This window comes from Rhopalosiphum maidis, chromosome 2, assembly GCF_003676215.2.
Source record: "Rhopalosiphum maidis isolate BTI-1 chromosome 2, ASM367621v3, whole genome shotgun sequence".
In the NCBI taxonomy this organism is placed as follows: Eukaryota; Metazoa; Arthropoda; class Insecta; order Hemiptera; family Aphididae; genus Rhopalosiphum; species Rhopalosiphum maidis.
Genome location: NC_040878.1, coordinates 89248837 through 89265939, shown reverse-complemented (window position 1 = coordinate 89265939; position 17103 = coordinate 89248837). Strand labels below are relative to the sequence as shown.

The 17103-nt window shown below is 33.4% G+C and overlaps 1 protein-coding gene across 2 annotated transcripts in view; it reads right to left on the bottom strand.

Annotated features, from left to right (window-relative positions):
* LOC113551276 (gamma-aminobutyric acid receptor subunit beta-like) overlaps nt 1–12809 on the bottom strand; it is a 56624-nt gene extending 43815 nt beyond the window's left edge. The window contains exons 1-2 of one of the 2 annotated variants that reach the window (XM_026953433.1): nt 12205–12809; nt 3774–3877 (exon numbers count right to left, since the gene is read on the bottom strand). In XM_026953433.1, coding sequence (XP_026809234.1) covers nt 3774–3877; nt 12205–12302 — 202 coding nt within the window. In that variant the 5' untranslated portion in view covers nt 12303–12809. The remainder of the gene's footprint in view (nt 1–3773; nt 3878–12204) is intronic. The other variant, XM_026953431.1, reaches the window with a different exon arrangement.
* Nucleotides 12810–17103: the final 4294 nt, after the last annotated feature.

The following is a 17103-nucleotide window of genomic DNA, read 5'->3' as shown; positions in this document are numbered from 1 at the left end:
CACTGATTAGATAAAGAAGGGTATTATTGTATAATAATATTTTTTTAAATTTATTTGACAATTATTATAATAAGTTAACTATATTAGTTATTAATCTACGAGTATTTTATAATTTGTGATAATTGTCTGAATAATAAGAAGTACCTAATAGTCCTAATAAGAACATGATTAGAAAAACATTAAATTTAAAAATGTACATATAATTTTTATTTTTTATACAACCATAGTAGGTATCTGGATTAGTATAAAATACCGTAGACTATACTATAATAGATATTAGATAATATCATATTATCCTAAGTATATAAAGTTAAATAAATCGGAAACTTCTCAAAGGTTTATCTCGTTTGAAAAAAATGTTCGTATTTTAATACTCCTCAAATGGAACTTATTTTTAAATATACTAAAAAATTCCAAAAATCAGATTTAAAATAACTGAACAAATTTAATTGAATTAGAGATAAAAAAAGGCGAGCAATCTAAAACATCTAAATTATTAGTATATCATTGTATACGATACATTTTTGATTAGATTCAGTGCAATAGATCACGAAAATATTTAAAATGGATCACAATCACAAAACTACGTTTAGGTACTTGTAGATCACGCTTTTGACCGAGGTAATGTATAGGTTTAATTTACGATTAATACCAATAAAATCTAATGCAGATTATTATTTATTATAATTATTATTATGATCTGCGGGTTATCATCGCCTGCGTTTCAATCCGAATGTAAAGTTAAAAACCACGCGTTTAGGTAGTTGTTTTATTATGCAACATTTGGGCGCGTTATGTTCTTCTAAGTTGCAACACTTTGCGATCAGTAAAAAAGGGCGGAAAAAAAGTAGGAGTGAAAAAACGAACGATGGCGGGCGGCGGCTGAAATCTAAAGTTGTACACGTACACAATAATAATATAATATATACGCGTCGACGGCGGCGGCGGCGGCGACGGCCGAAAGGGATGTCGGCGGGCGCTACAGGTCAAATCGATTTCGGCGGCACAAAGATGATGTGGGACCACCGCGAGGTTATATACGCCCTCGCGCGGGGTGCACGCTCGGCTCGACCGCCGCCGCCGCTGACGACACATAACTCTCTCCGTGGTTGAGTTTGCGTGTAAATATTGTACGATATATAGCACGTTGTACGGCGAAAACGTCTACATTATCATTTCGCCCTATAAATTCGGTAGAAGACTGAAAACCGTTTGGAAATGAAACGTCTTCCCGTCCCACTAATGATATAATGTAGTGTAAAGCAAAAACGGGTGTCATAACCGTCGCCGATTTAACGTTCTTATAATCATATTGTTATCATCGGAAGTGATCGAACCGAATCGAACCGGTTTGGGGATCCGAAAGCTCTGAGAATACCGCAGAGGTTACCGTGGTTTGAACCGTTGGTCTCGGCAAGGTCCGATGAAATTTGACCGACAGTTTGTGCAAGACGTTTTTAAAAAGGTCATGACCGCGTTCGTGTGTACAAAAAAATAATATTTTAATATTGAAAAATATTATGTACTTTGATCCTAGACAGTTTATTTGATAATAATAATATTATTTAATGTTATTACAATGTTATACGGTTGTGCACTTTAGAACATTAACGTGATATTATGTTAAAAAATATGTTCCTGTTATTTAAGTTCTTTTTATAATATTAGTATAATAAACTATTTAGATGATTTATTTTCATTTAATAATTGAAATAATACATACGAAAAAACAAAATTATGTTTGGAGATTGACGCCAAAATATTATTCACATTGATAAGGTATTATCATCATCTATAGTAAGATTCAAAATTAAGGTTTATCTTCGCTAATGGTTTATTATTTTTTACTTAATAGACGACCTATTAATTTTCAGTAAGAATTATTAAAATGTACAACAACGTGCCATGACTTTTTTTTATGAACGCGGAAACGGTCTATCAAATTACAAGCAAAATATCCAAAATGTAGGTGAACGGTTTTCACCAAAAGCAGACAATTAATTATTTTTAATTAAAAATACTATGTAATGTTTTAATATTGAAATAATTTGCAACTTTTCTAGAAAATATTTTTTTTTAATTATAAAACACTTAAAATAAGTATATTAGTTTATTGCATTTAACACGTCCACCGAGTTCTAATATTAAATCAAACTTTATACAACTAGAAATGGTTGTAGCGCAGAGGTCTGCTGCGTTCCGTTTACGGCACGTACATTTTTACTTTCGAGGACAGTCCTGTCGAGGTGGTGAATTTCGTATGCGATTTTATTTCAAATCTCACGGCGGACATTACTATAGCAATAATATTGTATATGACCTTTACGGGATATAATATTGCATAATTTCGACAAGTTCGCCGAGTGACGATGGTTCGTCTCTCCTCATCGCCTCTATGTAAGACAATCGATTGTATATTTAGGACTCGGGACCGTATTGAACGATATATATTTTATTACTCGTCGTCAATACATAAAAGGTGGGCGTATTAACTTAACTATGGTTGTTTCATTTTCTAATTAACTTGAGAGCTTAACTAGTTAGATAATTGGATGTTAAAATAACTTGGGTTTTTTTAGTAACCATTAAAAATAATACAACGAGTTAAAATTAAAAATGTTTTTTGAAATTTTCGGTTTTAATGGTTTTTTTACATACATATTAATATTACTTTATACACAGTTTCAAATAAAAAATAATCTAATACTGGTTATAATACTTTAATACCACTGCTTTTTTTTTATATATTATATATTTATATACCTAATATCATGTATAGACATGCACAATATACTCTTTTTGGGATCAGCGTACTAATTAAAAAAGTATATTAACTTTTTCTAAACTGAGTAAGTTAGTAATTCTTCCTACTTAGAGAGTTAATCGTATTATTTTTTAACTAAGTGTTAACTATTTTCATCTAACGATCTTGTGTTAGCACAATTGGAGCTAATCATTTATTTATTTATTTTAATAAATTAACATGCCCACCTTTGTCAATATAATATACAAATTTACGACGATCGTAACTGTCTCGCGCGATCAATTTTCATGACAGACAATAATCACGTAAATCTGCATACTGCAGGGACTGCACTGATGCAGTATAATATTTAATGTGACATATGCATTATCATAGTAAATTGTTTTATGGCAGTACACATAGTATATCTCAACGGCCTAAAGCCATTGGATTTGGGCGATCGCATCTAAACGACATTATGATGTGTACAAATGACGTATGCTGTATAAAATAGTAAGTATAGGAGTGTATATCGTTATCTATTTATAAAGTACAATATCATATACTATATTAATAAGCACTTTGCGTAATCGCGGTTTTTAGAATGACGACCGATCGAATAGTCGTTTATTATAATATTATACACGGGTGTATGATATGTGTTGCACGGCCCGTTCTCCCAGCTTTCTTATCATTGATAACCCAAAGTAGTGATATCGATTTTCTTTTACCGTGACAATGGCCAACACGCATTGCAAGTCGAGTAAAAAAAAAAAAAAAAAACGACAATAGGCGCAACAATATTGTTGTGTATATGTTATAGATCTTATATATATACAACATAATAATTATATATAATATTATTATGATTTGGAAGATAGTGCCCGAGCTATTTAATGTTATTATACAGTTATAAATGTTATATAATTTTATTAATAATATTGTTAATATAAATTAAACATAATTTATGATATATTTTATATGGTTAGTGTCACAATAATAATTTATCAAAAACCATAGTAGCACTCACCTCCGTAGTTTGGTCTTACTCTTTTGTCATAGCTCAGACTAAACGAATCGAGTATCGCCGATATGTTTACGTCACCGAACATACCACCGCCGCCGCCTGGGGTCCTGAAAAAAAAAACAAGAAATCGGTAAAGTTATCTAGGAGCATATAGAGACACGGAGGCGCTCAAATAATACATTTCTGCATTTCGTCGAAATGAGGAAGTGCCAAACATCTAGATACCCCGATTTATCCGTTTACCCATTGAGAAAAAATTGAAAATTTATATCGCAAATACATTTTATTTTTAATAATCGGGTTTAACAAAAATATAAAAGTTTAAAACCACCAACCTGCGGACTTCAATTCACAATGAAGCGTATTATGTTAATCAAGTGTCATCACTTATAATGTGAGATACAACTGATACAAGGTTAGGTTAGCTAATTGAACATAAAAAGATGAACAAAATTCTTGGACCACAGATTTAAGGGATAAATAAAATAACACAATTTTCGAAACATATATATTTGTGTGTGATATTTTCAAATACTTTAAAATAATATTTGGCAAATTAACAAAAAATAAATAAATAATATGTGGATTTTTCATATACTTTAAGCTAGTATATAGTTATGAGTGTTATGGCCATTGACGTGATTGAAGGGTTTCGATCAATAATGATAATAAAAAAGGTACAAAACAGAGATATATACCTACTATTGTAGAACCTATTCCCTAGCTACATGACAGATTCATGACTAACGGGACCCATTTAGTTTTGTCAGTTTCATCAAATTTAAAAGTATAGTAATGCATATTATTAAAGTATACGTTTATTCTTTAGTCAGCTTTTACGATATTTTAACTATAAAATGAGTTGTATAACTTATAAGGACGTAAAATATTGCAATTAAAAGATCTACATTTTTCGTTATAAATTTGATAAATAAATTAACCCGATAAGATAACACATATAATATTCTTGTATTAACATTTTATTACTAGTCAATTCGCTAAAACATTAAAAAATACTAATAAAACAAAATTACGTCGTAAATTTGCTATATTATCTATTTATAGGACGGATAATAATTATGGGTGTAGCATCTTCTCGCAAAAAAAAAAAAGATCAATAACTTATTATGCCGTCATTAAAAAGAGTAAAAAATATTATTGCTTTTTTTTTTTTTAAAACGTTATCTTGTAACGACTTAAAACAAAATAAATATTTTCAAAAACTTTTGCGTTTTTTTGAAATAATAAATGCTTATAACGTTACGTGAATGACTCTGTATAATAATACGACGGAGTTGACGAAAACGTTGCAGCGGAGAGAAACGTACACATTGTTGTGTATACAACAACCTCGTACACGCGTATATATTATTTATATTATGTGTACACGGCGAAGACGAACTCGTCGCTGATTCGCGGTGCACAGAAAACGAGAGAATACGACAACAACAAAAAAATAAATATATATATAAAGTTTCAGTTCGCGCGCGACGTCACCCCCGATGGCGTCTCTGCAGACGAAAACTTTTCGGAGCGGTAAAAAAATTGTTACGCGAAAAGACGTTCGTTCAGTGTATACACACATACACACATAATATATATATATAAATGACTTCGAGTAGTTTTGAACGGTGTGCGATTATGTAAATTCTTCCACACAGCAGCCGAAATACCCTCGGCAAAAAGGTCACCAGTAAAATAAACAAGGCCGCGACACAATACTATACGAATATATATATATATATAAATAAATATATATAATATAATATTACGGTCTGCTGCAGCTCGATATAAATTATTCTTATCATCTCTCTAAGATATTATTTTTCTTTATTTCGTTCTACTTCCCGACAAAACTTAATATACTGTTCAGAACTGCCAGCGACGACGACGACGACGACTACAATAGTACAACTGAAAGAACAATAAACAACAACAAAGTAAAATGTGCGTTAAAGAAAAATAATAATTTATCATAATTATTTATCAATTTATAATATTATGTTATGTAAATTATACCAGGTAATTAATTTAACGCATAGCACTATTATTATTTCAAAAAAACTATTGGTATTTTTCAAAATGATATATTTTACCTATTTTTTTTATCATTATTATTTTTCAAACTCTTTACTTTTTCTAATAACAAAATTCATTTTTTTTTTAAATTTTTTGTTCCAAAGCAGAATATTTTTTGAATTACTTCGATACATAAAAATAGAATTTTGGAAAATTAGTTTATGTTTATGAATTATAAGTATTTGAAATCATAATTAGCAGAGTGTAGGGATACCTATGGGTATATCTACCACACAAAATGTTGGTCCACTATTACATTACTATTACAATTTTAAATACGTATGATTAAGAAACTGATTTTCTTTATTTATATAGAACAAAATAATCTGAATATTATTCTGATCGGAACATGAAATTAAAAATATGTGTTGTGATTTTAAAGAGTAAATTGTCTCTATATTATATTATTTTCAGCGGCATTGACTCACGTGTCAATCGTTGACAATTACTATATACTTGATGGTTTTATAAACAATGCGAAAGATATAATTTGCGCAGTGTGCAGTTTTATTAAAATATTATTAATACGAATACAAGGGCTTGGAGTATCTGCTTGAAATCTTATTAAACGTGGGCTGATAAATAAAAATATGCAAGTAGATTTACTATGATTAGCTCAGTTATCTTTTGGAATTTCAAATTATCACCTTTTTAAAATCGAAATTCAAACGAATTGTTTTTGAGTTATTTAAATAGATGTAGGTACTAATAATAATAATTAATAGCCCTTGATGACCTCGATGATGATAACTCGTACAATAAAAAATAAATGTTCTATTTTGTTAAATACTTAAGCTATATTCGAACATTTTCACGAATTATAAAACGTTAGTATATTAATAATTGAATACATACTTTAAAGCGTGCATTTATTATTTTTTTTATTATTATTATAATGATCCACGGCTGCTGTGGCCATTGTACGTAACAGTGCATTACATAGTAGATATATAACGTACGTTTATTTGCTATATGATATTATATCAGATCGGATAGCTATCGAATGAAAATAAAAACAAACAATATCAGCTTAAATATATAAAAATAAATAAATAAGTTACAATTATCTAAAAAAAACAACTAAAAAAATATATTGAATATTTTCAATTATTCAGAATATTAAATAAAATAAATACCCATTATAGAATCAAAAACTACTCGATTTTTAACGAAATTTCAAACAAATCGGCAATAGCGCGTAGTTTCCATAGCGTTGGTAGTTTTTCAATAATGTCTTTAAAATTACATTTGAATTTTATGACTTAAGCGTTTGTGACTTTATTAATTTACTGTGGTACGTATTTTCTTAGCCATTATGCGGAAAAGTGAGAAAATAAAATAAACGATATCTTTAAGACACTGCAACTATATACGTCTGATTTACTATAGCGGGAACAGAGATAGAATGAGATGATTGGGATGCTCTCTTTTCAGTTTCTTTTCCAAAAAAAAAAAAAAGAAGCGACCGAAGACATATTAAATATAAATAAAAACACATCGTTGTTAAACTGTATAATATATTAATTCATTCCTCGTTTCGCTCGGAATCTATAAAAATGTTTACGACACGAAAACGATTTCAGTCAGCCATGCTGCACCTACACGATGTTTTATCGCATTCGTTCGAAATAAAACAAAATAACTGTACAACAAATAAAACCAACGGTAATTGAACGCCTAGTATGACTAAATATATAAATATATATATATATATATATATATAGGTATAGACGGAAAGTTGAAAAGCAAAGTACGCGTTGCGTTTTAGCTGTAGGGGACGGGCCAAGGACGAGTGTACACGCGGACGACCTTGGGCGTTTAATGAGACAAAATGCGTTTTATTTTCAGGGTGGTTTTTTTTTTTAATAACATCGTTACACGACGTTTCTCCCTTCCCTCCGTGCGGCCAGCGCTGCTTATTACACACCGCTGCTGCAACCGGTGGCGGTGACGTAACACCACTACGTTTCGCCGGTGGTTCCCAAATGTCACCCTGCCAGCTCCGACACGAGATAACAGACATAATGATATTTCGTTATGAAATATTGGGCATTGAATATAACGTGCACGGTATAATAATAACACGCGTAATCTTTATATAGTGTATGCAATCGCTCAGAATAAGTTCGTATATATGCACGTACAATATCATGAAATAACGACACACGATATATCATTATAATATTACTTTAATATTAAATCAGATCTTGTACGATATACTGCAATATGTACAATTTTACGATCGCGGCTCGACTTTATCTCATACGCGACTGAAAAGGGACCGCCCCAGGCGATTATAATATTTATTATATATAATATATTATGGCACAGAATCCCTAACGCGTGACATACAAATTAATAATGCCATTATTATAATAATATATGCTATGAGCATAATGTTCCGATATCCTAACAAGAAATGTAGGCGAATAATACGATGTATAAATAATAACAGTTTATGTGTAGCGTAACGATATTTTTATTATTATTATTATTATTATTATGCAATCGAAAACGGCGAATGATCGCTGTCACGCGTGTTGTGTGAATTACGATCGAATATAATAACGTGCAAGACGTGTGTCGTTGGAGCCACGTGAAGGGCGTCGGGGGATTTCGTGATGGGATTGGTGAATTGTGTTGCGAGGATCGTCGCATTTACCGATACGCCACTTAATCCTGTATAATATAATATATCGGAGCTATTTTTGCATGTCTTATTATTTTTATACGTCGCTGAGAGATAAAAACTCGGTCATCTGTTACATTTTTATGATATATTAAATCATTTTCATACTAGATTGATACACGTACATGAATGTACAACGCGTATTCTATGGTACAATGTTGAGATCGTCCGAGGAAACCTGTTTCGGAGATCACAAAATTGACACGACGAAATAAAAAAAAAAAAGAAAAACGCTTAAAAAATTAAAGTTATCAGTAGTCGTTAGCGTCAAAAATAATAAAACATTTCATAAAATAATATTATAATAGATCGTGCCGTCTGTTGATCACTCTTAATTTACTGTAAATGTTTACTATATAGTATAGTGAGCCGACAAAATAACTAAAGTTTACTGTGGTATATACTGTACGAAATTTGAAAGTTACCAAAACGTTCAATCAATAACCGGGTGTAAAAATAGAAATTAGCGAAACGATGGTGGCAGGAGGCAATAGCTGCGTCATAATCCCTTCTCTCAAATCTGCCACAAGGGAGATTTGTGACTCGCGTATGTATACAGTGAAAATATAATACGAAATCATTTTCGTAAGAAAACTAGACACTAGATTATAAATAGATACATTGATGTGTACATATGTAATGATATGTACAATATATTATTATTATTGAAAAGACGTTTTCGTTTCACATATTGTGTACAGCATAGTATTATACGTAGAAAAAAGAAACAATTGAGCACTTTAGTTATATATTTATGTACGATTACGTGTCAGCTATTTTTATAAAGGTAAATATTGTACATTACGTAAAATAACATTTATATATAATATATTGTATATTTCATAAATATAATATTATATCCAAAAAAGTGTTGTAAATTGTGTTTTCCACTCAATATAACTGCTACGAAAATCCAAAAATAAATACATAAATATTTACTTAAAACTCTCTATTATTTAAAAAAGTTTTGTGTGCATATTTATTTTTAAATATTAAATATTTTAAATTTCAAGATGCAAAGTGAACTGAGCGAATCGACTAGGGGTCAGAGTCTGCTAGTGTATATATATATATACATATATGTATTTACTTCTAAAATATAAATATTATTTTAAGATATAGGTAAATTGTTATATGTATATATTTTGCAATAATCACTGGTGTTACTATAATATGATGGCTGTGAGAGAAGTGAACTAAATCGGCACTGATTTCAAAATAAGTAAGTAAAAAATTTACACATTGATTTTATTTTATAATTTTAACACACGATCATTGTCATATGCATAACATTTAATATCGAAAAATAACAATTATTATGAACGGAAAATCGGGATATTTTAATTTAATAGTGTAACCGAAGAAAAAGTGGAAAAGTCGTGTACTTATATATTAAAGTACTAATAAGTTTATTATAATATTATATATATATATAATCTGTTTCGACAATATGAAATTATGAGACACGAGTTTTGTGTTTGTATGATGAGATAAGGCACTATTACACACTTAGGCATACTGCACTTTGATTTTATATATGACACTATGTTATATTTGTATACGATTACGGCAATTCAATAATATTTTGGTAAGTCGTTATAGGTGTCTAATTTCACCTTTGAATACAATTACACTATGATATTATTTCAAATTATATTACAAGTGTTATAAATGTTATAATAGTAAGCCTTTATTTTTTTTCGTGACAAAATCAAATCAGTGTTTACAGACGATTTTTATCGCAACAAGCTTTTGTTGGATTTGTTTACATTGTGCAATAGTCCATTTAAATTATTAATTTTCTATTACGAATCACAAGATATTGTATTATATTATTGAAAATACACATGGGCACGAAGTTATAATCAGAGTAGCCGTATTCATTTGTCGTTAAAAATTGCCCTTTATAATACACCACCGACTACCCAACTATTACGTGTAATACATCTGTATGTGTGCGTGCGTGTGTGTGTGTGTGTCGTATAAACATAATTATATTATAAATATCATACGTAATGCCGAACGCAGCCGTAGACAAGACGTCCCCAGGAGAACGTATTATATTATAAAGTAGGTAAGCGTGTGTGAAAATATATTATTGTTACAATGGAAAACGACAGAATAAATGTTTTTAAATATTAAAAAAGCTCTTTAAACCGCCCGGGCGGAGGGTCGTCCATGTGTGGTATGCACACGACGATTCGGGACGGTAGGGAAAAAAAACGAGGAAAAACCAACATCCGTTACACGCGCAATAGTATTTATCGCGGGCACACACACTTTAAATGCACTATATTATACTACGTAGGTATATAACGCTCGCGTACAACAATAATAGTTATAATATATATATATATGTATAAACAGCGACGTGAAGTCGGAGAAGGGATGGCAAAACCCATATTTCCGCCGTTTTTATTGTTCTTCGATAGGTATAGAACAATATTATATACTGCTACACTCGGCGGGCGTTAAATAAAAGCGTAGGTTTTCCGACCAGCGCGTCTCTGTACACGATGATACTAACAATACACGCACACGCACTGCAGTTACACATAACTATAATATTAACATTTATTGGTCCGTTAGGATTTGGATCGGTTTTCAAACTCGACTGCGTGTTGTATACAACTTATAACGAATTAATACGTACGCGGACGGGCAGAAAAACCGTTTTATTTCAAAGTCATACTATTCTCATTGATATAGAAATTGTAGAGGTATAGAGAGAGAGAGTGAGAGAGAGAGGGAATTAAGATTAGGTTAGGACTTTGTTCCAACTAGAAAGTCGTTCAAGCCCCCTCTTTATATATTATATTATACAAATTGCCAATAGAAAAATACTATACATATTATAGAATAATATAAGTAAATACGGAAAAAATTGTTTATTTTCCTTAAAGTGCTTTTGCGAACGGTAACCGACCTTCTTTATTTTTAAAAAAAGCTAGTAGAAATTGATTTTGCTGCACGGTTGGTTTAAATCGAATTAATTCGAAAATACGAAAAAACAGTTCTAAACGAAAAATACGGAAACATTGATTTTAGAACGCATGTCAAAGTATACTCGTATTCTCGAAATTTTTAAATTTCTGTGCATTTTTTTTAAATTTGTATTTTAAGAAATTACCCCCTCCCTCCATCATAATTATGACCGATTTTCACCTGTTCCTGATCTTTTCATCAATGCTTTATAGCAGTAATCAAATATTAATAATTGTATTATTCCAGTCTAAATTTACGCGGTGGAGTTGTTATCGTCAATGCAATGATATTAATGTTGACCGGTCCGCGCCAGTCCGAACTGATGACTGGGCGGGGGGTCGGACGAGCGGCGGTGTTATGGATTTCAAACGTCGTGTCCTGCAAAACGACCGACGACCAACTGATACCGCGGTTAGGGGATACATCGCTGTACTATCGGACCCCTATAAATATTATCAAGCGCCGGGCTCACAGCTCCGTCGTTATACCGTGTCCAAAAGTCGAGCTCAACTTACTCTTCCCGGTAAGGATCGCGGTTAATGAACGATACCGCGATTACTAAGCGACCCCGTCTTAAGGTCCTCAGCAGACCGGTAATTCCACACCCTCCCGCCTTGTCTAGTGACTCGCCAAAACAACAACAACAAAAACCATAACAATACGATGAGACGTGGTACTCACGCGGCGTGCGCGTCCGGCGGCGCCATCGGCGCCATAAAGGCGACGCAGGCCACGAGCCATGCCGTCGCGGACACCGTGTGCGCGGCGCGGCCGGTCATCGCGGCTCGGGCGTGGCGTTGTGGTCGTCGTAGCAGCAGCAGCACGCAGTCACCATCGCCGCCGCCGCCGCCTCTGCTTCCGCTAGCGTCTTCGGCGTCGTCCTCGTCCTCGTCGTGGTCAGCAGCGGTCCGCCGGTGTGCCGTGTAAAAGACGCGTTGAAGGGTTTCTGGTCAGCGCTGCCGGTGCGGGCGAGTTACATAATGATCGGAACGCGGAAAACGGCCGGAGAGAAAATAGCCCCGAAAACAATCAAACGACAAATGAAGGCGTCCACCCGCACGTCTTGCGAGCGTGTCTCGTGGGGGCCCCGGCCAAAGGATCGGACGAGAAAAAAAAAATTCAGGAAAAATAACGGAATGAATCAATTCGACGAGCGCGGCGAATTGTACGCGCGACGGCGGCGGCGGAAACGACTTTAACAACAACGACAGCGACAACAACAACAACAACAGCGGTGGTGTGCGCGTCGTGGTCCGCCGTGCGTTGTCTCCGGTGCGAACGTTCCCGGAGATCTCCGGGCTTTCGAGCAGTGCTTACCCGCAAGCAGCTGCTTGGCGGCGGTGTACGATGACGCCCGCCCCGCCGCAGGGGTGCCGCCCGGCGCGCACCGCCGCGGAATATGTGTACGGCACAAGCGCGGCGGCGGCGGCCACCGTTCGGCGCGCCGGGCACGCCGCCGCCGTATTGATTCAACGGGCCGACCTCTCCCGTCGCCGCCCGCGCGTTGTCGTTAAACTTCTCTCGGCCCACGAACACTGCACACACACACACACACGCGCGCGCTCTCCGGCGCGTCTCCGTCGACCGAAATCTCTAAACGTAAACGACACAAGTACCACCCCTCATCCCTCAAAACCGAAGAAATATGACATAATACAGGGGTGATTCACCTGCAACCGTGCTCCCGCCCCTATTTTTCCTCTAATAAAAGAATTTATTCAAATTTGGATTTTCGAAATTTTTAACCATACTTAACGAGGGCCACCACGTTATTATTATTGTTTCTGAACACTCAGATTTTTACGCTGTTTGAGGAGTGCCCTGATGCAGTGTTGGTACAAAATTCTTTTTTATTCATGCTCGTTTGGTGCACGTTAAGTAACTATGAACCAGATGATTTGTTCGAAAAATGACGATTTTCTCTCGATTAAAATTCAAATGAGTAGTTTCTGAGATATTTAATTGTATAAGCTATATGGATAAAAGTCTTTAAATACGACTTTACAAAACTATAAAATATATATATAGATAATATTTATTATGTATTCTGATACTTGTTTTAGATTAGTTTTAATTACCATAATTTTCAAATCTCCATAACTTTCATCACTTCCCAATCTACTACCACAAACCTCAGTTCTCGTTGGAAAAAAAAAGGAATTCGTATTATGGAATACTCTTTGAATGGCTGAATGGCGCGAATATTTGTAAATAATATGTCTTCTAAATATACTGTTGTGTTGTGCATTTTGTTATTTATTACAATTGTGTAATAAATAACCAAATTTAGCAGTAAATATTAGTAAGTCAATAAAAATTAAGTATATCAAAATAAGAAACATGTGATACAGGTATTGAGTGAGGTGTATACGAAATTAGAGAAAGCAAAGGTGAGTTCTTCAGCAAGGACCGCCCTATATTTACGAGCGCTGTACATATTACCATGGTTTAATATAGCTTATATTTTAAATTTTGTGTGTTTCCTTTTTATTCGTGTGCAGCGTCGAAGTGATCGGAGTATGCGACAAAGTGGCGCCCAACGTGGAGCTCAACCCACGACCATGAGATTATGTGATAAGATTAAGGGTATTAAATAAAAAGTAATCATATACTAGTAATATACCACAATACTTAGAACTTTCATTAACCAAAACTTGAGAAAATGAATAATTACTAAACTTAAAAAATTAAGGATGAGCATGTTGGCAAGTCACTCTATGCCTATGGAATATAATATCAATTATATATAATTAAATTTCCAACCCGGCGTTTCATCGATGATTCAATGAGAAATGGAATTTACACTAATTACGTAAATAATGACGACAACGACATTATTGTAAATTATAAGGCACATGCTATACAGTCAAATCTTCGTATAACTCGAATTGCCACTTGAAGTTGTATAATAGTGTATATTATATTTAAGAAATATAACTTGGGAAACACAAAAGTAGGATTTATTTTTATCCCTCTTGAAATTCGAGTGGTCGAGACTCGATTGTATATACATATATACATATAATATGTATATATATTTCGAACTAGGGGAATGTGTTGTCGGTGAGATTATAATATAATATATTATTGTTGTGATCGTCCAATATATTATGATTATTCTCTGTCGAACAAAATCTCTTAACGTAAATGATTTAAGTACCCCCTCACCAAACTGAATACATATATTAATATATCTATGATATATAATATGGTATGTAATAAAATTTACACCCTAAAACGAAACACTTCATGCACGATATGACGAGCAAACAACATAATATTATGAGTACTAATAACTATGTAAATATAATACTTATATGATCACGACGAAGACATATAATATTATATATTATTATTACTCGAGTATTACAGTCAAGTCTGATTATATAACTCAAACTGTCCCTCGAAGTTATATACGCTTAATTATCTATTTAACAAACATCGTAGTTCTTTGAAATAAATAATTGTTATACAGCAATGTTATTTAAGAGAAACTCCGTAGCTAAATCTATCCCTATTCAACGGAATTGATTTCCGTTTGAAAAACATATTGTATTAGAGTGCGCTTAATCCTTTCCCGATTAAAACTGAGATGTATAATTCCACTACAACCGTATTATAGATGAGTTCGTTATCAATTTTTTCAGTGAGTTGGTTAAGTGTGTATATTTTATTTCTTTTTTTTTATACAGAGGAGCGAGGGAGCATACTTGACGAATCACCCTGTACATAATATAATATATACGTCGTATTTTTGAACAGGAGAACGTATCTTTGGCAAGATTATAGAATCTTTATTTTTATTTAATTGTACATAATTGTATTGAATGCAGATTTTCTTTAATCTGTTTAAAATTATAAAAATTTCATGATCAGTAATGTTATTGAATATTTTATATATTATTTTAAATAGATTTTACCAATAAATACATTATAATAATAATATACTGTTTCAATAAACATTCGTCGTATTTTTATATTAACCTATTCTCGGGCATATGTGCAAAAATATTTCTGTGAGAAATATTTTCAATCTACATAAATCGTAACTGAGAAAGTCCTAGTAAATATGTTAATATAAGTAAAAATATTTTTGATATAGTCAAACATATTTTACAATCTATTACTCTAGTGAGTACTATTTTCTCATACGTTTATTTGTTTTTCTATTTAATATGGTTTTATTATTTATGTGATTACAATTTTAAAAACAAACTTTGAATTAAAACTTTTTGTTAAATATTTCATATTTTTTAATACATATTTTGACAAAAATAACTACATAAATATTTACAGATTTCGACTTTTTTATTGAATAAAAATCAGTGATCAAGTATTACCACGATTGTATGATATGTGTTTATACTAGTGAAATAAACAGTAAATGTCGAATTTTAAAAATCGTGGTCTTTTCATATTCGAGGTAATTGGATAATTCTGCAGTTTTTTGCTTAAGTGAAACGCAGTTAATCCACTATAAATGCCGTTTAAAGTTTCAAAGGAATCATAGAACATCGTATCGATCAGAATGTTGTCTAATACTAGGGAAAACGTAGTACACAGAGAATAAAGCAGTATTTACAGTGGAGATACTGCATATTTTCTTAGTAAACTGATTTCCCAATGCATATTTACCTAGCAATCTCGGCTAAAACGGTTTTTCGGTATATGTACACGTCCTGTACATACAGAACGTTTTCTTTTTTTTTTTTTTTTATGGAGATGCTGCACTTTGCAAAGTTTATTTTTCTTGTAATACGCACGATCGTGCGAGCTAGAATCAGCTGCAGTGTTTTCGAAAAAAAAAAAAAAAATATGCAAAAACTATGAAATAGAAAAAAATTAAAAAAATTAAAGATGCGCGTGGCCGATAATTCGTGAAAAAAAAATGAGCGAAAACGATATCGTTTCAAACGGAAAAACATATCATTCTTCCAACGCGGTACACACGATTTTAAGCGATGTTGCTCGTCCGGCCGTCAGTACGGGGCAGTATCATAGCTGCGTTATTCTCGTAATATTTCAAACAGTTATTTGTCGTATACATTATATATATATGACATACGATAATATACGGCGGGAAGAGCGAAGACGCGATGCGCGGCGGTGGCGGCGGCGGCGAAACCGAAAATTTCGCATCTCCGCGTCGCGCGCGCGGGCCCATTCATACGGAACGAGTTTCGGGCGGCGGCGGCGGCATCGGCGACGACCACGACGACGACGGACCCGCGAGAGGTACACCCAGGCGCCGAGCCCACCCTTGTCGCCACCCACCACCGTCGCCCGGGTTCGACCCGGCTTTCGTCCGAAACGGTTTTGTCTTCAATGGCAAAACGATCAATGGACAGACGAAAACAATGGCCAACGAGGAGCGTTCTCCTCGACGACGCTGCTTTTTTTTTTCCCCACCGGCGAACGCCCTTCATAATGATATTATTATTGTTTACAAAAACACGGTTTTTCGTCGTTCTAAAAAAAAAAAAAAAAAACCGTTTCGAGTGTTCCAAGACATAATTTATTTTTCCGTCGCTTTCGGCGGCGCGGGGAGGCTAATAATAATAATATTATAATATGATGATG